This window comes from Mus caroli, chromosome 9 (genome assembly GCF_900094665.2).
Source record: "Mus caroli chromosome 9, CAROLI_EIJ_v1.1, whole genome shotgun sequence".
Classification (NCBI taxonomy): domain Eukaryota; kingdom Metazoa; phylum Chordata; class Mammalia; order Rodentia; family Muridae; genus Mus; species Mus caroli.
In genome coordinates, this window is record NC_034578.1 from 114,556,072 (window position 1) to 114,574,843 (window position 18,772).

General features: G+C 52.4%; 1 protein-coding gene across 1 annotated transcript; it reads right to left on the reverse strand.

The window, feature by feature from the left end:
* Window positions 1-306: 306 nt before the first annotated feature.
* LOC110301257 (3-ketoacyl-CoA thiolase B, peroxisomal) lies at window positions 307-9,727 on the reverse strand. Its single transcript, XM_021171637.2, has 12 exons — window positions 9,496-9,727; window positions 9,263-9,356; window positions 8,418-8,475; window positions 6,566-6,645; window positions 6,311-6,353; window positions 4,353-4,451; window positions 3,387-3,467; window positions 1,902-2,092; window positions 1,575-1,754; window positions 1,244-1,299; window positions 999-1,144; window positions 307-677 (listed from the first exon to the last, which is right to left on the reverse strand). Exons 1-12 carry the CDS (start codon window positions 9,664-9,666, stop codon window positions 602-604), a joined length of 1,275 nt encoding a protein of 424 aa, XP_021027296.1. The 5' UTR covers window positions 9,667-9,727; the 3' UTR covers window positions 307-601.
* Between the last annotated feature and the right edge of the window lie 9,045 nt (window positions 9,728-18,772).

Consider the following 18,772-nt stretch of genomic DNA (forward strand, 5'->3'; position numbering starts at 1 on the left):
CAGCCCCAGCCCCAGCCCCAGCCCCAGCCCCAGCCCCAGCCCCAGCCCTACCCCCAGCCCCAGCCCCAGCTGAGGCCATCTGGCTCAGGGTTGAGGAGCAGGGCTGCCGAACAGGGACACGGGCTATGGGGCTGGAGGCCCTCCTTAGGATGAAGGATCTCCTTCTGAGGTATGGTGTGAGCCAGGCCCTGTGTGATAGGTTTCAAGGCCACCACCAGCAGAGTGGCTATGACAGTCACTATAAAGACCGTCCATAATTCCAACAAAGCAAGAGCTGGACCCTGGATGAAATGATTGCAACCAAGATCAGTTCACACACGTTTACTGTGCCCATCATATCCACCATTCACGAAGGCACTGTCCCACAGAAATAAATGTTGTCCTGTGGTCAAGCGTAACATACACTGTCTTTGGTTCGACCAAGAGAACTGGATTGGATGCCCCAGTGCCCACGTGTACCCATGCTGCAATTAAATTTTCTAAATTAAAGTGCTGTGACACACCCCTCCACTGCTGAGTGTCCCATGCAGATGGCTCCTGTAGTGTCCCTCTCTGGACACCATTGTAGCACTCTCTGGGTTGTGCCGCCTGCAGCCAGGCCTCAGTTCCCAGGGTATTCAAAGACAGCGGCTGCTCCCATCCCAGTCCCGATGCACATGGACACCACGCCATAAGCCCTGGGGAAAGGAACCATCGTTGGCTCACACAGCCAAACCCCAGCCCATGCTCCCGCCAGGCAGAGCTGCAGCAACAAGGGCTCATGGACAGAGTCAAAACCTGCAGAGCAGGACTGTGGGAACTGAGTCCCAGACAGACACACACCCGGGTGGCAGGCACCTGGTTATGCTGTTTTTGAAGCAAGGCTTCTGGAAGACAGGTCTCACCCCTCCACTCCCAGTTCAGAACACCTNTGTGTGGGTGCTCGCCTCCCCAAGCCCCAGGTATCAGACACCCCAGCTCAAATAACCCCCACAACACCCCACAAGGAGCAGCCTTACCGTCTGCCACGGCGCTTCAGTTCATTGAGCAGNGTGACAACCTGCCTTGCTCCAGTGCAGCCCAGGGGGTGGCCCAGGGCTATTGCACCCCCCAGCGGGTTCACCTTCTCTGCAGGAATTCCTAGCTTCTCCACACAGTAGACGGCCTGGAAGGAGCCAGAGCAGCAGGTAGAGCCACTGCCCACCCTGCAGCTCATCCCACCACATAGCTCAGGACCCCGGGCAACACTGAGACCCAGGCTCACCTGGCTGGCAAAGGCTTCATTGATCTCAAAGACATCTACATCATTCACAGTCAGTCCTGTGGGGGAGGTATAGACCAGAATTGACAACAACCACTGGGCAGGACTTTGGATTTCCCCAGGACCCTATCTCAAGCATAGATCCCAAGAGTCTGATGTTTGTCTTTTAGGGACAAGAGAGTGATTCCCAGCTAGCTGTAGGATCAGGCGGACCTTGGATGTGAGGTGCTAGCCTGCTCCATCCACAGCACCCACAAGGTCAAACCCAGCTCTCCCCAGTCCCAGATACAGGTCTTGCAGGATCCAAGCACAGGGTGAGAAGGAGCCACCTCACCTGCTTTCTGCAAGGCTGCAGGGATGGCATAGGCAGGTCCGATGCCCATGACGTCAGGAGGGACCCCAACCACTGCATAGGACCTCAGGACCCCAAGGATGGGGAGGCCCAGTTCTTCAGCCTTGGATCTCCGAGCCAGCAGGACGGCAGCTGCTCCATCACTCACCTGACTGGAGTTTCCTAAGGGAGGCAGGGTGGGACAAAGAGGCATCAGACCAAGCCAGGGAGAGCCCCCCCCCCCATCATCTTCCCAGAGGGCCCAGTCAGCTCCAGATCTCAGAGTGGGACAGGTCACCGTGATCGGTCCTATTCCTGGCCTGTGCTCACCAGCCGTGGTAGAGCCTCCATCCTTGAAGGCAGGCTTCAGCTTGGCCAGACCCTGCATGGTGGTGCTGGGGCGGACACCCTCATCCTGAGACACGGTGATGGTTTTCTTGTCACCCTTGTCATCCAGGACAGTGGTTGTCACAGGCACAATCTCAGCACGGAAGCATCCTCTGCTCTGGGCACTTGCTGCCCTGCCAGCACCATGGACAGCGAACGTCAGGGCTGTTTGTAGTCTCTTCCTGCAGGTCCCTGGCCTTTGCTTATTCAGGAAGGCAGTGCAACCAGGGACTGACTGTTCTGGCCCTGAGGTAGCTCTCAGTGACTGCTAAGATTCCTCAGACTCCACCTTCCTCAGGGAGGGAAAGGCCTGCCCAAAGCTCTCCCGAACTCAGCTGTAGCAGCCTCTTCCTGATTTTCACGGTTTGGCGGTGCTCATCCCAGTCAAGAGCGGGGAGGTCAGAGGTGCTACTCTTTCCCCTCTCCCTAATCGCTGGCTGCTAAGCCTGCTCAGTGGTCTCTTCTACAACGAGGCTGAACCCTTGGGGATGTTTGATTCTTCAGTATTGTGCTTGACTGCTAAAGATACAATTTCACCTGCTCCCTGTCTTAAATTTAAAAGCGAGGTGCACCTCCTGGACATATTTTCTGGTTCACACACGGTTGATACATGAAGCCTGTCCAGATGAGCCAAACAAGGGAGGTAGAGCCATTCCCATGGGCAGGAGCACACAGCTGCCAGGGAACAAGACACTGCGAACGCACACTGCTGGCCAACTCTAAAAGGTGAGGCCTCCTGGCTGACATTTTTTTTTTTAAGATTTATTTATTTATTACATGTAAGTACACTGTAGCTGTCTTCAGACACACCAGAAGAGGGCGTCAGATCTTGTTACAGATGGTTGTGAGCCACCATGTGGTTGCTGGGATTTGAACTCTGGACCTTCGGAAGAGCAGTCGGGTGCTCTTACCCACTGAACCATCTCACCAGCCCCCTGGCTGACATTTTATCCCTCCCTTTGTTCTCAATCCGTGACCTGAGCGGCCATCCTGCCCATCTGCTTCCCACAGACCCGAGGCTCTGGTTGTCTTAAATGGCGGCCTCAGACCACCACTCCAACCCCAGGTCTTCATCTTGGGCTAGGAGGATTAGGTCTTAGCACCACTGAACCCCATACTCCAGGCTTAAGGATCACCAGTGACTGCCACGTCTGTTCAGAACTGGGTTCTTTTTCTTATGTCCCAAGAAGCAGAGTAGAGGGGGAGCCGAGGCCCAGCTACGGAGAGGACACTCCCTAGAGAGACCAACCTCAGTGAACAGTTAAAGCAGACTGGCAAGACCCACCCCACACTGCTGCTGAACCTTTCCACCTCCCAGCTGGAGGCACAAGGCTAGTCAATGCCTTTGTATCACAGTGGGAGCCCCAGCTCTGGCCATCTCCAGCCCCACCCTCAGCCCATCCCGTCCGTCTGTCCTGCCGCACTCACTTCTGCTGGGAGGCCAGTGCAAAGGCATCCTGCTTCTGCCGTGAAATGCCAAACCGCTCAGCCACATTCTCCGAGGTTATCCTAGTGCACACACAGGAAAGCAGAGGCCGTGGGTCTGCAGGCCTGAGGGCCAGGGCCACGCTGAAGGACTGTGCTTGCACCTCTGGGTGTCCATGTCAGAGAGAGAGAGCTTCCAGACATGCTCCAAGGACTCCTGGGTCATCATAAATACTGAGAGCCCATGTCCAGAGACCTCAAAGAGGGAAGAGCGGCCTGAACTTGGGGCCTACAGAAGGAATTGTCCCCTGGTGAGTCATCTCTGCCCATAAGAGAAGGGCAGGAGGATGCTGGGGACACTATCTGGTCCCAGTTTCTCCTGTGGCTTCCAGGCTACTCTTAGAAACACACAGGATGTAGAGAAAGACAGGTTCTCATATGGCGAGCCTCCCAGAACCCCTTGCCCTTGGATGCACATTGAGGAGAGCTCACAGACAAGGCTGCAGAACTATATAGCACTGGAGAGGTGGGATAGACTTTTCACATTGCATGGCACTCATCTGAATCCTTCCACTCATCTAAGTCCTCCCCAAACATGTTCAGTGCTCCCCACAACCTTCTCAGTGCTCCAGGTTTCCAAATAGGGCTTTTGGGGAAATCTGCCACCATCCTTGTGACTGGGCACCTCGGGTTGAGGGAAACGTGGGATATGTTTGGATCTTCAGGGGATTAGAGGAGACTCCAGTGCATCAAGAAAGGAAAGTCGAGGGTAGTGTCAACCCAGTACCTAGTTCCTGCTGAGTGCAAGACACTTGAAGGATGGAGAATGGGGGTAGAGAGGAGTGGGGCTCAAAGCTTGGCATTGAGGAGAAAATTCCCTGGTGTATACACACACACACACACACACACACACACACACAGAGAGAGAGAGAGAGAGAGAGAGAGAGATTGATTCCTGTAGATACTCACCCCATAGGAATCAGGCAGTCTCTGGCCTTCTCGTTCTCCAGCAGGCGGGAAGAGATATTCCCAGGGTTCCCTCTCTGGGACAGGGTCATGGACTCCACCCTGATGAAAAGGAGTGAGCTCTAGCTCTGGCAGGAAGCCCCAGGGATGGCCAGCTGTGCAGCAAGTGCCAGCCAGCAGGGGACTAAGTAAGCAGGGAGCCCTTCAGGAAAGCGGTGGCTCCCTGGCCAGTGACAGACATTGGACAGTGCCTGAGCAACTTCTCGCTCCAGCCCAAGACACAGTCCCAGCTCGGGGTTCTGGGGTTCTGCTGCTGCATGGTGCTTACTGAGCCAAGTAACGGGGGTTCCCAGGGATGGCCTTCCAGTCACCCCTCCAATGCAGCACAGACCAAACCAGCCTGATTCAGCCCTCAGCGTCCCCGAGTCAGAGGGAGGAAGAGAAACGGCGGCCACCAAGCTTGTAGGAGAGAAATGTCTTGCCCGCCGGCACGGATTGACAAGTGGGGAGGGTGGCTGAGGGAAAGGCCAGCTGGCCAGTGCAGAGGAGTCAGGCATTGCATGGGGAAGTGGCCATGAGGCCTCACGAGTACCAGAGACCTCCGCTAAGTTCTCTCCCAACTTCAGCATAACATGAGCTGTAGTTCCTTTGGTATTAACTGCAGGCCCTTGAATGTGGCGGTGAGCACTGAGCCGCTAAGCTATACCTCGGCCTTAAACCACGTTTTTTCATTTTGAGATAGGGTCTTCTTGCTAGACTGCCTCAGCCCCAGATTTACTCTGTCGCTCAGGTGGGCCTTGACCCCGAGACGCTCTCTGAAATGTTGGAGCACAGACCTAGCCAGGTGCTTGAGTTCTGCTTACACGTGAAAACCTGTCAAGCTGTGTGACCGAATGACACATGCCCTGCGAGTCAGCTGTGACTCTATTTAACCATGCTACAACATCCACAGAGCTGAGCTGGGTGTCTCTTTTTGAAGGTGAGGATGTGAAGTCCTGGCAAGGAACAAAGCTGGTTGCTGTCACCAGCCTGAACTCCAAACAGACCATCTGGTCCTATAGCTCAATTCTGGGCAAGCTGCAAATCTTACAGTTAGGGAATGTCAGGCTGTGACGCACCTATCCTTCAGGTATAGCTGCTATGTCTCCAACATCAGGGTCCTCAACCTGCTTGGCACTAGATCAATCCCCCCAGGGCCTCATAGAACCCCAGCTTTCCCCCTTAAGCCACATCTGCTGTCCTTGTTATGACAAACATGAGGAACAGTGAGGCGCAGGCTGGCTGTGACCCTTGCCCACCACGGTCTCCTCTTGCTGACACACAGGTCAGGATAGCCTGGTGTAGGCAGCCAGGACCTGACCATTGGCCGGCAATGCTTCCTATCCAAAGCTATCCTGGAGCTGCTGCTAGCTCTGAAGCCTACCAAGGCCATCTTCCACGGATCTCCTAGGCTGCCTTCTGACAGCAGATGGCCCCAACGCTCTATTCTTTCCTGGAGATGCTATCAATTATACCATCTGTAGCCCTTTGAGCCGGAGGAGGCAGACAAAGGGGCATCTCTGAGTGGAAGGGACAGTGAGCAGATCACCAGAGATGTGACCACATCCCTGACAACACAGTAATGATCTGGAATGTCTCCCTTGGTACTAGGATGGCAGACACATTTACAGCTTAGGGACGTTTGCATAGTGAGGCGATGTCCCGAGTTGAAGGAATCGCCCCACTACTTCTCTCAGGACTGTGGGAAGTGCAGAAGTGCAAATGCTGCAGGTATCCAGTGTGACAGTCAAAGTTGTAAGAATGGAAGAGGCCACTCCACCCAGAGCTGCATCCTGGGCGGCATCTGTGGGAGCCCAGCCCAGCCAGCTGCCACAGTGGGCGGGGAGAATCATAGCCAAGGAGAGCAAAATTAGGCTGATTGCTGCATTGGTTAATAGGGTCCGGCAGGAAGGCGATCTTACCCACAGGCCATGCCAATGTCATAAGACCCATTTCTGATGCCACCTGCAATAAAAGCACTTCATAACCACCCCTGGCCACAACGGGCCTGCCCCGGAGCAGCACGGCCTGTCCCCTCCCTCACAGGAGACCGAGAGCCCCCAAAATGGCTTGGGATGTGACCACGGGTGTTCCTCCTCTCTCTCTGCCTAGGGTCCCGAGGGTCAAGGACCAAGGTCAGGGTACACTCATGGGTACACCCAGCAGTCACCACTTACCAGCAATGTTGGCCACTGCCTGCAGTCCCGACGAACACAGTCTGTTGACCGTAGACAAAGGTACAGTCTCTGGGATGCCACTGAAACAGAGGGGAGATGGCGGTCAGCCCTGGATGTGACCCTGTCTCACGGAAAGCAGGTCCCATGAGACTTCAGGGCCCCATGAGAGCCCCAGCAGTGAGTATAGATCAGGGCAACAGGGAATCCCCACTGGAGCAGATCCGTAAGAACGGGAGCAGCTACTGCAGCTGTCTCCACCGTTATTGCCTAGAGTCCCCAGGCATATTCTCCTCTGTCCTAGGGCTCTCAGCATGGACCATGGAAGCCTGGTGTGTGCCACAGACAACCCTTGCCTCAAAGACTCTGCAAGGAAAACCAGTCATTTCTGTGGTCCTCCAAGGACAAGCGAGCCTGCTGCTAGCCTAAGACACGGCAGTAGCATCCCAACATTGGGCCACCATCCACCCTCACCTTGACCTTTCTAGTAGACACAGAGTTGGTCCAGTGTGTTTGGTTTTCTCCCCACTCCCCATGGTCATCCTTCAACCCCTTGCTCCGGAGCTTCCTGGGTTCAGCCATTGAAATGATCGAGCTACCTTCCAAGGTGGCACACAAGCCTTGGCCAACGTGGCTAAGCACTAGAAGCCTCCCAAACCCTTGACTGACATTCCGAGAACCCCAGAGGATGAACACACAGGAATTAGGATGGGTCTGGTGTGCAGGAAAACCGGAGAATCCCTGAACTGCTGCTCCAAGCCAGGTTCTGAAGGTGCCCCCAGGAGGATGGCTCCCTAGGCTGTGAAGATTATCCTAGGTTCCCTAATTTCTGGTTACCACTCTTTACCAAATTCGTCAAGTTTCTCCTAAACAGCCTCCGAGCCTGAGGTTTCACCTGAAAGAGGCTGAGGAGCTGATAGTACTGTGCCTCACCAGATACCCAACCATAATACAGAGGAATGCATGTGTGAGGGCCACATCACATGACAGATCACACGACAGAGGGACCACTGAGAGGGAAGCCTGAGGGTTTGAGGAAGGTAAGCGCAAGGGACAAGAGTATATTTGAGCAGGTTTTAGCCAGGACACGGAGAGCAGACAAGAACTGCCCTTCATGGGGACAGAATGGGCAGAGGAGGCATAGATGCAGATAGCCCTGATTCAGTCAATTTGGAGAAGCCAGTTGGAGATGAGGGTACAGTTAATCTGCCGAGGGACGGGGAAACCCCCAACCTCAGGCTAAGTCTAACCCTTACCAGCTCCCAGAGGTTCTGTTTGTCTGTTGTTTGTCTGTCTATTCCTGATCTGTCACTGGCCAGTTTGCTATGACTTTTGACCCACACAGCAGGAAGGACTGAGGGAAGAGTCCTCAGCCTCCACAGAGGAGCGAATGAATCCCTGCTTCCCCAACAGGAGAAGCCAAGAATATCAGGTCTCCTCCTCCTGGGCTCCTAGGCATGTGTGGGGTACCCCCCAACCCCAGGCTCCAAGCTGCTAAGGACTGGAGGAGCCTGGACTTCGTAGGTGCTCAGCTAAGAATGGAAGCAGACGCTGCTCAGTCTGCAAAAATGAGATTATTTAACTCTAAAGGAGATGCCATATGTTGTCTTTGTTTAAAAGTTAGGCCACAGAGAAGCTCTAACTCAGTCCCCAAGTCCTGGATGCCTTGGCCATCGGCCCAGTGACGTGCCCCCTCTAAGTAGGGAAAAGGCTATTGAGAAGAGGTCAGGTCAGTGGACTTTAGTTGCCTCAATATCTTCATTCCACCTGATCTTCCACCACACACAGATACATCCCCAGTGCCAGGGCCTTCACCGGTCATGGTGGACAACCAAGCTGGAGCCAGAGAGATTACCTCAGGAACTGGGCGATGCGAGCCATAATGGCTCCAGACCCGGGCTGAAGCACATTGCCTGTGGATAGAAGAGCCTTCACTCAGTGCCAGGTAGTGTCCCAAGGCCTAAGGCAAAACATGCCACAGAAAGGAGACATTTCAGATCTCTCCAAGAATCACAGCCTCTGGAGAGAGGCGCACATGAGGCTGTGGAGGCTCAAACTCTGGGGAGTGGGGAGCCAGCTACCCAACAGCAGTACAGTGCTGGAAGGCCGCCAGCGAGCTTGCCAAGGCATGCTCCTCTGATCACAGGAAAAGACGGGAGAGACTCTAGGGTAAGAGACACAGTGCAAAGCCTGAACACTGTGGGAAGCGGGGCTGTAGTGAGGGAAGCGGGGCTGCAACTGCTCACCTCCCCAAGTGTCCTCCTCCAAGCCCTGCACCACTGCAGAGATGAGGTTCAGGCTGGCACCTCGGGACAAAACTGTGTCCTACACTATGTTCTAGTTCAGGGAAAGCCTAGGGGTTAGGGCAGGGTGGGGTGAACCCATCTGCACCTGTAACCCGGGACAGGATGTCCATGTAGGTAGAGAACGGCGTTTTCCCGCCTCCTGGGTTCTCCTGGAACATCTTGGCTTTAGAACTTCTACTTGGGGATGCTAGGCTTTCCAGCGCCTCTCAGGTAGCGATGTGCCACGAGGGGGTGCCCAAGGTTCTATGCTTGAGACTGGCCATCAGGAGGAGTCTGGTTCAGACCTCTGTGGTCTAGAGCCCTCCCGTTCAGTAACTCACGTCTGTGAGATGGGAGACGGATCTCCGGAAGGAGGACAGGGAAGGGCCGGTGCAGGACCCGCAGGGGAGCTCACCCACGGAGATGTCTCCCAGCTGCTCAGGCTTTAGCTTCACGTCCTGGAGAACCGCGGTCAACACGGCCGACAGAAGCTCGTCGGGGGTGGTGTCCTGCAGGGCGAGGCGCAGCAGCGGTGAGCCCAGCTCCCGCATCCCCGCCCGGGGACTCTGCGGTCACCGGACCCCCGATGACAGGATCCCATCCGCGCTGGCCGCCTTCTGCTCCCCTCGCCTGCCCGAGGGGCCTCACCTTGAAGCCGCCACGGCTGGCGCGGCCGATGGGAGTGCGCCGTCCGTGCACCACCACCACGTCGGAGGCCGAGGCCTGCGGGAAGCTAGCGGAGCAGGACGCAGCTTGCAGCGCGGAGCTCGACTCAGGCCGGCCGGCCAGGTGGCCCAGCACTACCTGCAGCCGATGCATCGCGGAGGTGGGTCCCACAGATTTGCCAGCGCTCTGGGCGCTGACCCCAGAGAATTAAGGACACGGGCTTGCCCAGGGCAGAGCCAATTGGAGCCTTACATTTTCATAAGTCCTGCCTACCCATTCTGCAGCCAATCAGAGGGCGACTCTTCCTGAGTCTTCCCCCCCCACCACCTTCCAGCTTCTCAAAGCAAGTCAATGAACTTCAGAATCCCTCCTTCTTAAGTTCGTCCATGTACACCTGTGATGGTGCAAGTGTATACTGCGCAAGTTCAAGGACCTGACTCTGATTCCTGTTCTATTTGGCTCTCGTCTTTCCAGGGTCCCTGGACCTAAGCTGGATGCTTGAGTACTTGGCTGGAAGAACCCGTTCTATCAAGGCACAGAAGCAGTTCAAAGGTCTCTGAGAGTGTCCCATGTAGCATCCTCTGTATGCCTATTTGAGATGCCCTCATCAGTGCACACCCCTGCAGCACCCGCTCCCCTCGCCCCCTTAGCAAAGGTGTCTGCCAAGGCCCTGCAGTGTGCCTAATGCATTAGCTGATCAATGGCTTCCTGTTGAGTGAATGGACCGGGGCTTCCTGGATCTAGAATGTGTTACCAGCCTTAAAGAGTAAGACCGGGTTCCCCAGTCACAGTGACAGGTCAGCCCCAAACCATGGCAATTACACAGTGTTTTCTCAGACCCCAGGGGATTCCCAAAACACGAAAGGAGGGGAGGCTGGGAGAGGGCTCAGAGGGTAAAGGGCTTGCCCTGTAAGTGGGAGGCCAGAGGTCAGATCCCCAGTGCACAAGGCTGGGCAGGCTTGACAAAGGTCCCATGACCTTAGTGCTCAGGTGGGAAACGCAGGGGATCCTTAGAGCAAAGTGGCTACCTACCCCAGGCAAATCACTGTGCTCAGAAAGAAACCCCATCTCAGAAAGCAGAGTAGGAAGGGGTTCAGAATGGCATCCAATATCAACCTCTGCCCTACACATACATGCACACTCACCTGCCTGCATATGTTTGAGCATATATACATACACCAACACACATATATGAGCAAGTGCAAGAGAAAGAAAGGCTTTCCAGGGCAGGAGCACAGGAGTCTCAGACACCTGGAGGCTGATCTAGCCTTCCTGTCACCGTGTCCAAGGGCACAGACTGCCTCCCCATCTTCCTAAGTGCAGGGTCGTGTGCTCTTTAGTCACCCCAAAGAGCATGCTGCACCGGACTTCCTTCCTTGTCCCCTCCCCACTGTCTTCCAGTGCTCACCTTTGTGGACCTCTTAGAACCCTGGGGGAAAGCCTGTGATGCCATCAGTTCCCAGGATGCATGTAGAACCCACAGCCCACTGTCTGCATGGGGCTAGGCCAAGGATAGCCACCCAAGACAAAAACATAGCTTATCTAAGGCCCAAAGAGAAATGAGATTTTGTGTTTTATTTTTGTTTGTGTTTGTTTGTTTGTTTGTTTGTAAGTTGCTTACACGGATGCTGAGTGTGACTGTTGTAATGTCAAAATGTTGAATTCTTCTACATTGAGCAAGGTCAGAGAAGTTCATACAACACCAGAAGGACAGGCTCACCTCCTCTACAACCAGGATGGTGGATCTCAAAGAACATTTCTAAGTTCCACATCACTGGCCCAAGTCCCCAAATGGAAGTGTGGAAGCCTCTGCCAAGACACAGACACAAAGAATTGCAGACTAGAGGACCACAGAGCTTCTCTAGCCAGAAGGCAGGGAGGGCTAACAGAGGGGTGACAGACGTTACAACCGCAAGCCCCAGGGCCTACCTCAATTGTAGGAGCAACCCCCACCCAGCTCCACACCCCACATCCTCCCAGCTGCTGCCAGGGGACTCGTTTTCCCTCACATGGAGAGGTTGTTTTGTGGCTGGCCATTTTAGGATGAAGACTCTTAATTATTTTGCTCATCCCAAAGGCTGAATCCTTTGCTTGTTTTTTTTGTTTGTTTTGTTTTGTTTTTGAGACACTGTCTCGGGCATCTTGGGCCAGCCTTGACCTGCATATGCAGTTGAGAATGACCTTGAGCTCCGCCCACCCCCACCCCCGTTTATTCAAGGCTGGGGTTTGGGGTGAGAACCCAGGCAAGCATCCAAACAACTGAACTACATTTCTATTGCTGCTAGAACACTCTAGGAACGGCATTCTTGGTGGAGAGCTGAGTTGTCCAGCACTGTATCTGAGCATGAAAGGGAAGAGCTGCTGTCTCTTTAAATGGCTACGAGCTTCACAGATTCTTGTTCCTAACAAGGAGTTACACACACACACACACACACACACACACACACACACACAGAGAGAGAGAGAGAGAGAGAGAGAGAGAGAGAGAGAGAGAGAGAGAATCAAATACAAGAGTCATAGTGAATCATTACCATACTGTCCTACAGTCAACTTTGCTCTTAATAAGTTACCTCAGAATGCTAGCCTCTCTGGCCCACGCCCAAGGAACTTTGCCATCTGACATTTTAGGGCATGTGACCTATGAAGAGGCAGGATCTGAAAACAGGCAGGATCGGGACTGTGCAACTCTCTCTCTCAGGCAATGGCATCTTTTCCGTGCGAGCACGCACCTGTTCCCCAGGAAGATCCCATGGCTTCTCGAGTTCCCGCTTGTTCTTGTTTTGGAAGCAATCCCTGGTGCTGCAGAAAGTAAGGTGCTCTCTCACCTTCTGCTTGTGCTTATTGGTCAAGGGTGACCCTGCTGTGCTCCCTGGCAGAGGGATTGTCACACTCCTTCTAGGGGATGGAGATGTAGCTTAGCTGGTAAGTGCTTGCCCAGCTCGCACAAGCCATGGTTTAATCCCCAGCTCTTCATGAGAATATAAACAAGGTGTGGCCATGCAGGCTTGGACCCACAGGCATCAGGAGGTGGAACAGGGAGGCATGCTAGAATCCCCAAGGTTACCCTCAGGACATGGCGACTTGAGCGCAGTCTATGATACCCTGTCTCAAGACAATATATTTTAAAAATTCAAAAATTTAAATGGTGTTGAGCACTGTTTCCAACTAAAATTTATATTCAAACAAACAAACAAACAAACAAAACTTCTTATGTAGTCTAGCTCTTGATTTATAAAAGGAGAAAACGAGGCCCAGTGACTTTGCAGTGGAGATGGGACCGGAATCCAAAATCTTGACTTTTGTTTTTAATGTCGCTGGACATCACATCCCATTACAGATGATTGTGAGCCACCATGTGGGTTCTGGGATTTGAACTCGGGTCCATCTGGAAGAGCAGTCAGTGCTCTTAACCACTGAGCCACCTCTCCAGCCCCCCAGGAATCTTGACTTTTGATCTAATTCCCTCCCCATTCCTGTTCCCCTAACCTTGGGTTACAGCAGCTCTGTTAAAGACAGAATGTCATGTAGAAGGGTGACTCCCTCAGGTCTAGCACCAGATGGTCTGACATTGGAGAATCTCAGGAGAAGAACATGCTTTGGGTGTGTGTGTGTGTGTGTGTGTGTGTGTGTGTACACGTGCAAAAGCATGCATGCATATGAGGTTTAGGTTTACACAGGTGATCATGTATATGTGTGCGTGTTGAGGGCAGAGGTCTACGTGAGTGTCTTCCTCGATCTCCCACCCTCGGAGACAGTCTCTTACTGAGCCTGGAGTTTACTGACTTGGCAAGGCTGGGTGAACAGCAAACAATAGAGATCCTCCTGCCTCTGCATTCCTGCTGCTAGGGCTTTAGGTATGAGCCTCCCTCCAAGCCTCCAGGCCTCCATGGTTCCATGGCTCCATGGCTCCATGACCTCATGGCTCCATGACCTCATGCCTCCCTCTGTGGCTCCATGACCTCATGCCTCCCTCCATGGCTCTATGACCTCAGGGCTCCATGACCTCATGCCTCCCTCCATGACTCCATGACCTCATGGCTCCATGACCTTATGCCTCCACCCATGGCTCCATGACCTCATGCCTCCCTCTATGGCTCCATGACCTCATGCCTCCCTCCATGGCTCCATCCCTCCATGCCTAGTTGCTGCATGAGTACTGAAAATCAAACTTTGGCCCTCATACCAATGGGGCATCCACACTATTGGCTAAGCCCATACACTTTAAAAATCACATTCCCCTGCCTACAGGCCACATTCTCTCAGCTCTTTCAAGTGTATTCATTAAATTCTTTAAAAATTTTTATTTACATTCATTTAATTTCTTATACACTTTTTTGTTATTGGGCATTTTTAAATTTTTTTAAAGGGGAAAATCCTTGGTGCTTTATTTTTTCTTTTCTTTTCTTCTTTTCCTGTTCTTCTTTTCCGATATTTTTGTGTGATAAGAGACGTTCATACCGAAGAGTGCAACCTCACACTCAGAGTGCTCATTTTTTGTTTTTTGGGTTTTTTTGTTTTTGTTTCTGTTTTTGTTTTTCAAGACAGGGTTTCTCTGTTTAGCCCTGGCTGTGCTGGAACTCACTTTGTCGACCAGGCTGGCCTCGAACTCAGAAATCCGCCTGCCTCTGCCTCCGGAGTGCTGGGATTAAAGGAGTGTGCCACCGTGCCCGGCTCAGAATGTTCTCTAAACTGACTTTGCTTAGTTTTTTCACCCAGTCTAAAGGCCTGGAACCTTCTAGGGCCTAGGCCCCATTAAGAAAGCCATTCTTCTAGGATCAGTTAAAACCAGTAATACCCTTATTTTATCCCTGAAATCCCCTTGGAATTTTTTACTTAGTGTTTTAACCCCTTGAAGTTTTTCATTTAATTTTTTTCACACAATATACTTTGATCATATTCATTCCCTCCCCCTACTCCTTTCAGGCTCTCCCTTCCTCCCTCCCTACCCAGCTTCATGTTCTTTCATTCCCTGGAGTCTCCCCTGTCACCTGGAAGAACAGGCTACTTGTCAGTCTGAGCGGGCTTACATGGGCAGGGCGCCTGGGCAAGAGAGATGGAGAAGATACAGCAAAGCCGCTGTGTGGCCGCTCCTATGTTGGGCCTCCACAGTCTTTGAGCCTGCCTCAGTTTGTCCTAAGGAGACATCTAGAATGTGTCCTGGGCCCTTACAGCTGTAAGATGGGGGATTAAATAAAGGGCTTTCCTGTCCCCAAGTGATAGAACCCTGCCTTGGACCAGGGCCATCTTTGTGCAGATAGCCCCATTTCTGACCCGGTCCATGCTTCTGGCTGGCGGGGCATCCACTGTGACCTTAGTACAGTGTGCTCCAGCTACTGTTCCTGTGCCCCATCCTTTGTGGCCTGACTTTTCGACTGAGGTGAACCTGTTGCTTTCCTGGTGACAGTGTGGACTCTGACTCGTATGACAGGTAAACAACCACACTGAGCTGGGCTTCTCCCTTGGCTTGTTATGCAATCATTGCATTTCTAGACCTCTGGGGGACAGGGCAACACATGGAGAAGGGAGCCCAGGAAAACCTGCTCATCCTGGTTCTGCCAAGATGAAGAAGACACAGTGGGTCTTCTACCTCCACACATAGACTGAAGAGCTGGTCTTTCTGCTGCATGGGTCAGGAACAGTAGCAACTCTGTTAGAACAGGCAGGAAGTGCAAGCTTTGGGAACTGGGAGAGAGTCAGACTTAGGCAGGGGCCCAAGGTCTCCTCTGCTCTTTCCCAGACTCACTTTCTAGTTCTTCTCCGTGCTCCTCGCCTCACTTTCCCTCCTCCAGCTAGTCTGCCTACTTTCTGCTTCTCCGACCATGCTGGCCCCACGGGGAGTAGTCCCTGAATGCTCTCCCAATCTAAACAGACTCTCCTCGCTGAGGCTCTGCTTTTCTAAGCTCTTGGGCTTTAAGTGAGGGGTCCTCCTGTCCCTTGGGTGCCTGTGTGCCTCCCTGTGGTGAGGCTTTGTCACCTGACCCCACTGTCAGCCTCTGTGTTGGATAAGCAGATACTGCGGAACAATATTTTCAGCACCTCATCATTTCTCGGTAGACCTGGTGCTCAGCAGCCGTCTGAGGAAAACCTGGAGTCAGCAGAGGGTAATGGCAATGTATAAGTGACTTAGGAGGGCGTGTCAGGTGTTCACCAGGATCCATCTGCCTAGAAGATTCCTACCGAGTGTGGCCTGAGCGTTCGGGAGCTCCTAGGTTGACTGCACACAGCAGCCACCCTGAGACATCCATTCCCAGAGGTTCTAAGGTTCTTAAGAAAGCCTGGACATATCCCCAGCTCTGAACTTGATAGTACCTTAAAAGGGCTAGGTGCTGGCACCCAAGTCAGGGATATCTGGAGCTGGAGGGCAGCTGAGGGAGACACTGGAAGGTTCTGAACCTAGCAGATCAGGTGCTGATAGGTGCCTGTTGCTTCTTAAATCTTCTCTGTTCCTTGTCAGGAGGCGCTGTTGGCCTATAGCCAGATTCTGGCTGCTCTGCCACGGTGGAATCACCTGTGTCCTCGTTCAGAAGGCAGCCAAAGTCCACATACAGGGACTGGGATAGCCAAGAGCCACCGCCAGTCTGCCCGTGGCTGCCTATTGTGTGTCTGTTTTACTTGAGGACAGCAGGTATGGTGACTTGAGGTATCCGAAGGGCTGGGGTTCTATGGATCACTCAAAGGCTATGGACTGTTGACATAGACTCTAATTCCTGTTCCCCAAGGATGCAAACATCCCAACTTGCTCATCCTTCACCTTTGAGATTTCAGCTTACATATGGGGGCTCCTCTTTGAGTCTCTGGGACCAGACTGCCAATTTGAGGTCCAAGCTGGGACCCTACAGCTTTCTCACTTCTTAGGATGTTGGTGTGTTCACCTATAAAGGGTCAGGTGACTCAAGTCTGTGGATCGTTGGGAGGGTCGTGAGGTCATAGCTACGGGGCTTTCCATGTGGTGATAGTGTCAGAAGACTCTCAAACCAATAAGTGCTGTTAAGCATCCTCTATCCTGGCCTCTTAGCCTGCGAGCCACCCCACTTCCTTGTCTATTCTAGCTAGGTCTCTCTTTGATGTCAGCTCTGTTCTTGAGTTAAAGGGACATATCTGTCCTGCCTATGGGGGGAACAGCCAACCAGAGCTGGCTGTTTGGGTATGTATCTTGAACTGTGAGGGTCACTGGAAGACTTAATGGCACCTGCCAGTCTATGTCAACAGTCCATAGCCTTTGAGTGATCCATAGAACCCCAGCCCTTCAGATACCTCAAGTTACCACACCTGCTGTCCTCAAGTAAAACAGACACACAATAGGCAGCCATGGGCAGACTGGCGGTAGCTCTTGACTATCCTAGTCCCTGTATGTGGACTTTGGCTACCTTCTGACCTGGGACACGGGGATCAACACTGGGATCAAGGTTGTACCCGGCAACGGGTCCTGGGCCCTGGAGGTTGGGTATTCTTAGTGTGAGGCAGAGACAGTGCTCATTGCCCTGCAACCTGAGTCTTGCCTGGCTACCTGCTTTGTTGGGCCTACCAGCTGGCTCATGGCATTGCCCACAGCCTGCCACACACCCCACTTTCCCTGGGACTTCCTACAAGGGCCCAGCCCCAGCTCCTCCCCCTTCTCTACTTCTATGTCAGCACCTCAGAAACTTGAACCTTGACCTACTACTCACATGGAGAATGAGCAGAGGAGCTCTGGGGTGTGGCCATGCTTGCTTCTTTTACAACCGTCTCTGGATAGCTAGCTAGTGTTGCCGCAGAAACACCGTATTTCTTTCCTGGGGTGAATGCTCAGTGACTTAAAAGATCCCAGTGAGTGCTATCTCTTTCAAAGTTTTTGTTTTATTTTTATATTTATCCCTTTATCTTACTTTTTATTTAGTGTTATTTTATATATTTTATTTATTCTTCTCTCGTATATTACATTCTGACTTCGGCTTCCCGTCCCTCCTCTCCTCTCAGTCACCCCCGTCTCCTCCCCCTTCATTTCTCTTCAGAAAAGGGCAGGCCTCCCATGGTTATCAACCAGCCATCACATATCAAGTTGCAGTAAGACCAGGCACTGCCTCTCCTATTAAGGCTGCATGAGGCAACCTAGTAGGAAGAAAAGCTCCTAAAGGCAGGCAACAGAATCAGAGACACCAAGCCTGTGTCTCAAGAGTCATATCACAGCTCGGAAGTGGTGGCGCACGCCTTTAATCCCAGCACTTGAGAGGCAGAGGCAGGTGGCTTTCTGAGTTCGAGGCCAGCCTGGCCTACAGAGTGAGTTCCAGGACATCCAGGGCTACACATACAGAGAAACCTTGTCTCGAAAAACCAAAAGAAAAAAAAAAAAAAAAAAGAAAAGAAAAGAAAAAAGAAAACAGATCAAAACAGACAAATAACACAAGAAGTTCACACAGACACACCGAATTCATGTGGGCACTCCTGTGCACAGGACCTGCTCTGTTGTTAGGGTGATCTACCCAGTGAGACTCTCCGCTTGCCAGCAAGTATCAATTGTAGAGAGCTCCTTGGTTGTGGAGTTTCTTAGTTAGGAATGGGAGCCTACATTCACCCCCACCCCTGGGCCGTCTGTGCAGGTCTTGTGCTTGCTGCACAGTGTCTGGGTTCACATGTGCATCATTACTGTGTCTGGAGAACATGATTTCCTTAGAGACATATGTAACCTCTGGTTCTTATATTTTCTATCTCCTCTCCTGAGTAGGCTCCTGTGCCTTGAGGGAAAGGAAGAGTTTAACAAAAGCATCCCATGTAGAACTGAGTGCTTAAAAGTCTCTCGCTCTCTACGTGTTGTCTAGTTGTGGGTGTCTGTGTTAATTCCAACTGATTCTAAAAAAAGACTTCTCTGAAGAGGGCTGAGTGAGACACAGATCTGTGTAGTATAGCAATATGCCACAAGGAGTTGCTGTGTTCCTTTAGAAGAATAATAGTATTAGGTTTCCCTTGGGAATGTGACCTATCTAGTCTGACTCTTGGCCACTTTAGCAGCATCAGGTATGGGTTCCAACTCGTGGTGTGGCCTTAAATCTGACCAAGAGAGTGGTTGATTACTCCTGTAACGGCTGTGCCAGTATTACACTAGTGTATCTTAGGCAGGAAGGCTGCTGTTGTAGATTGCAGGGTTTGTGCCTGGGAGTTTGAGGGTTACTTTTCTTTTTTTTTTTTTTAATATTTTTTTATTACGTATTTTCCTCAATTACATTTCCAATGCTATCCCAAAAGTCCCCCATACCCCCCCCCCAATTCCCTACCCACCCATTCC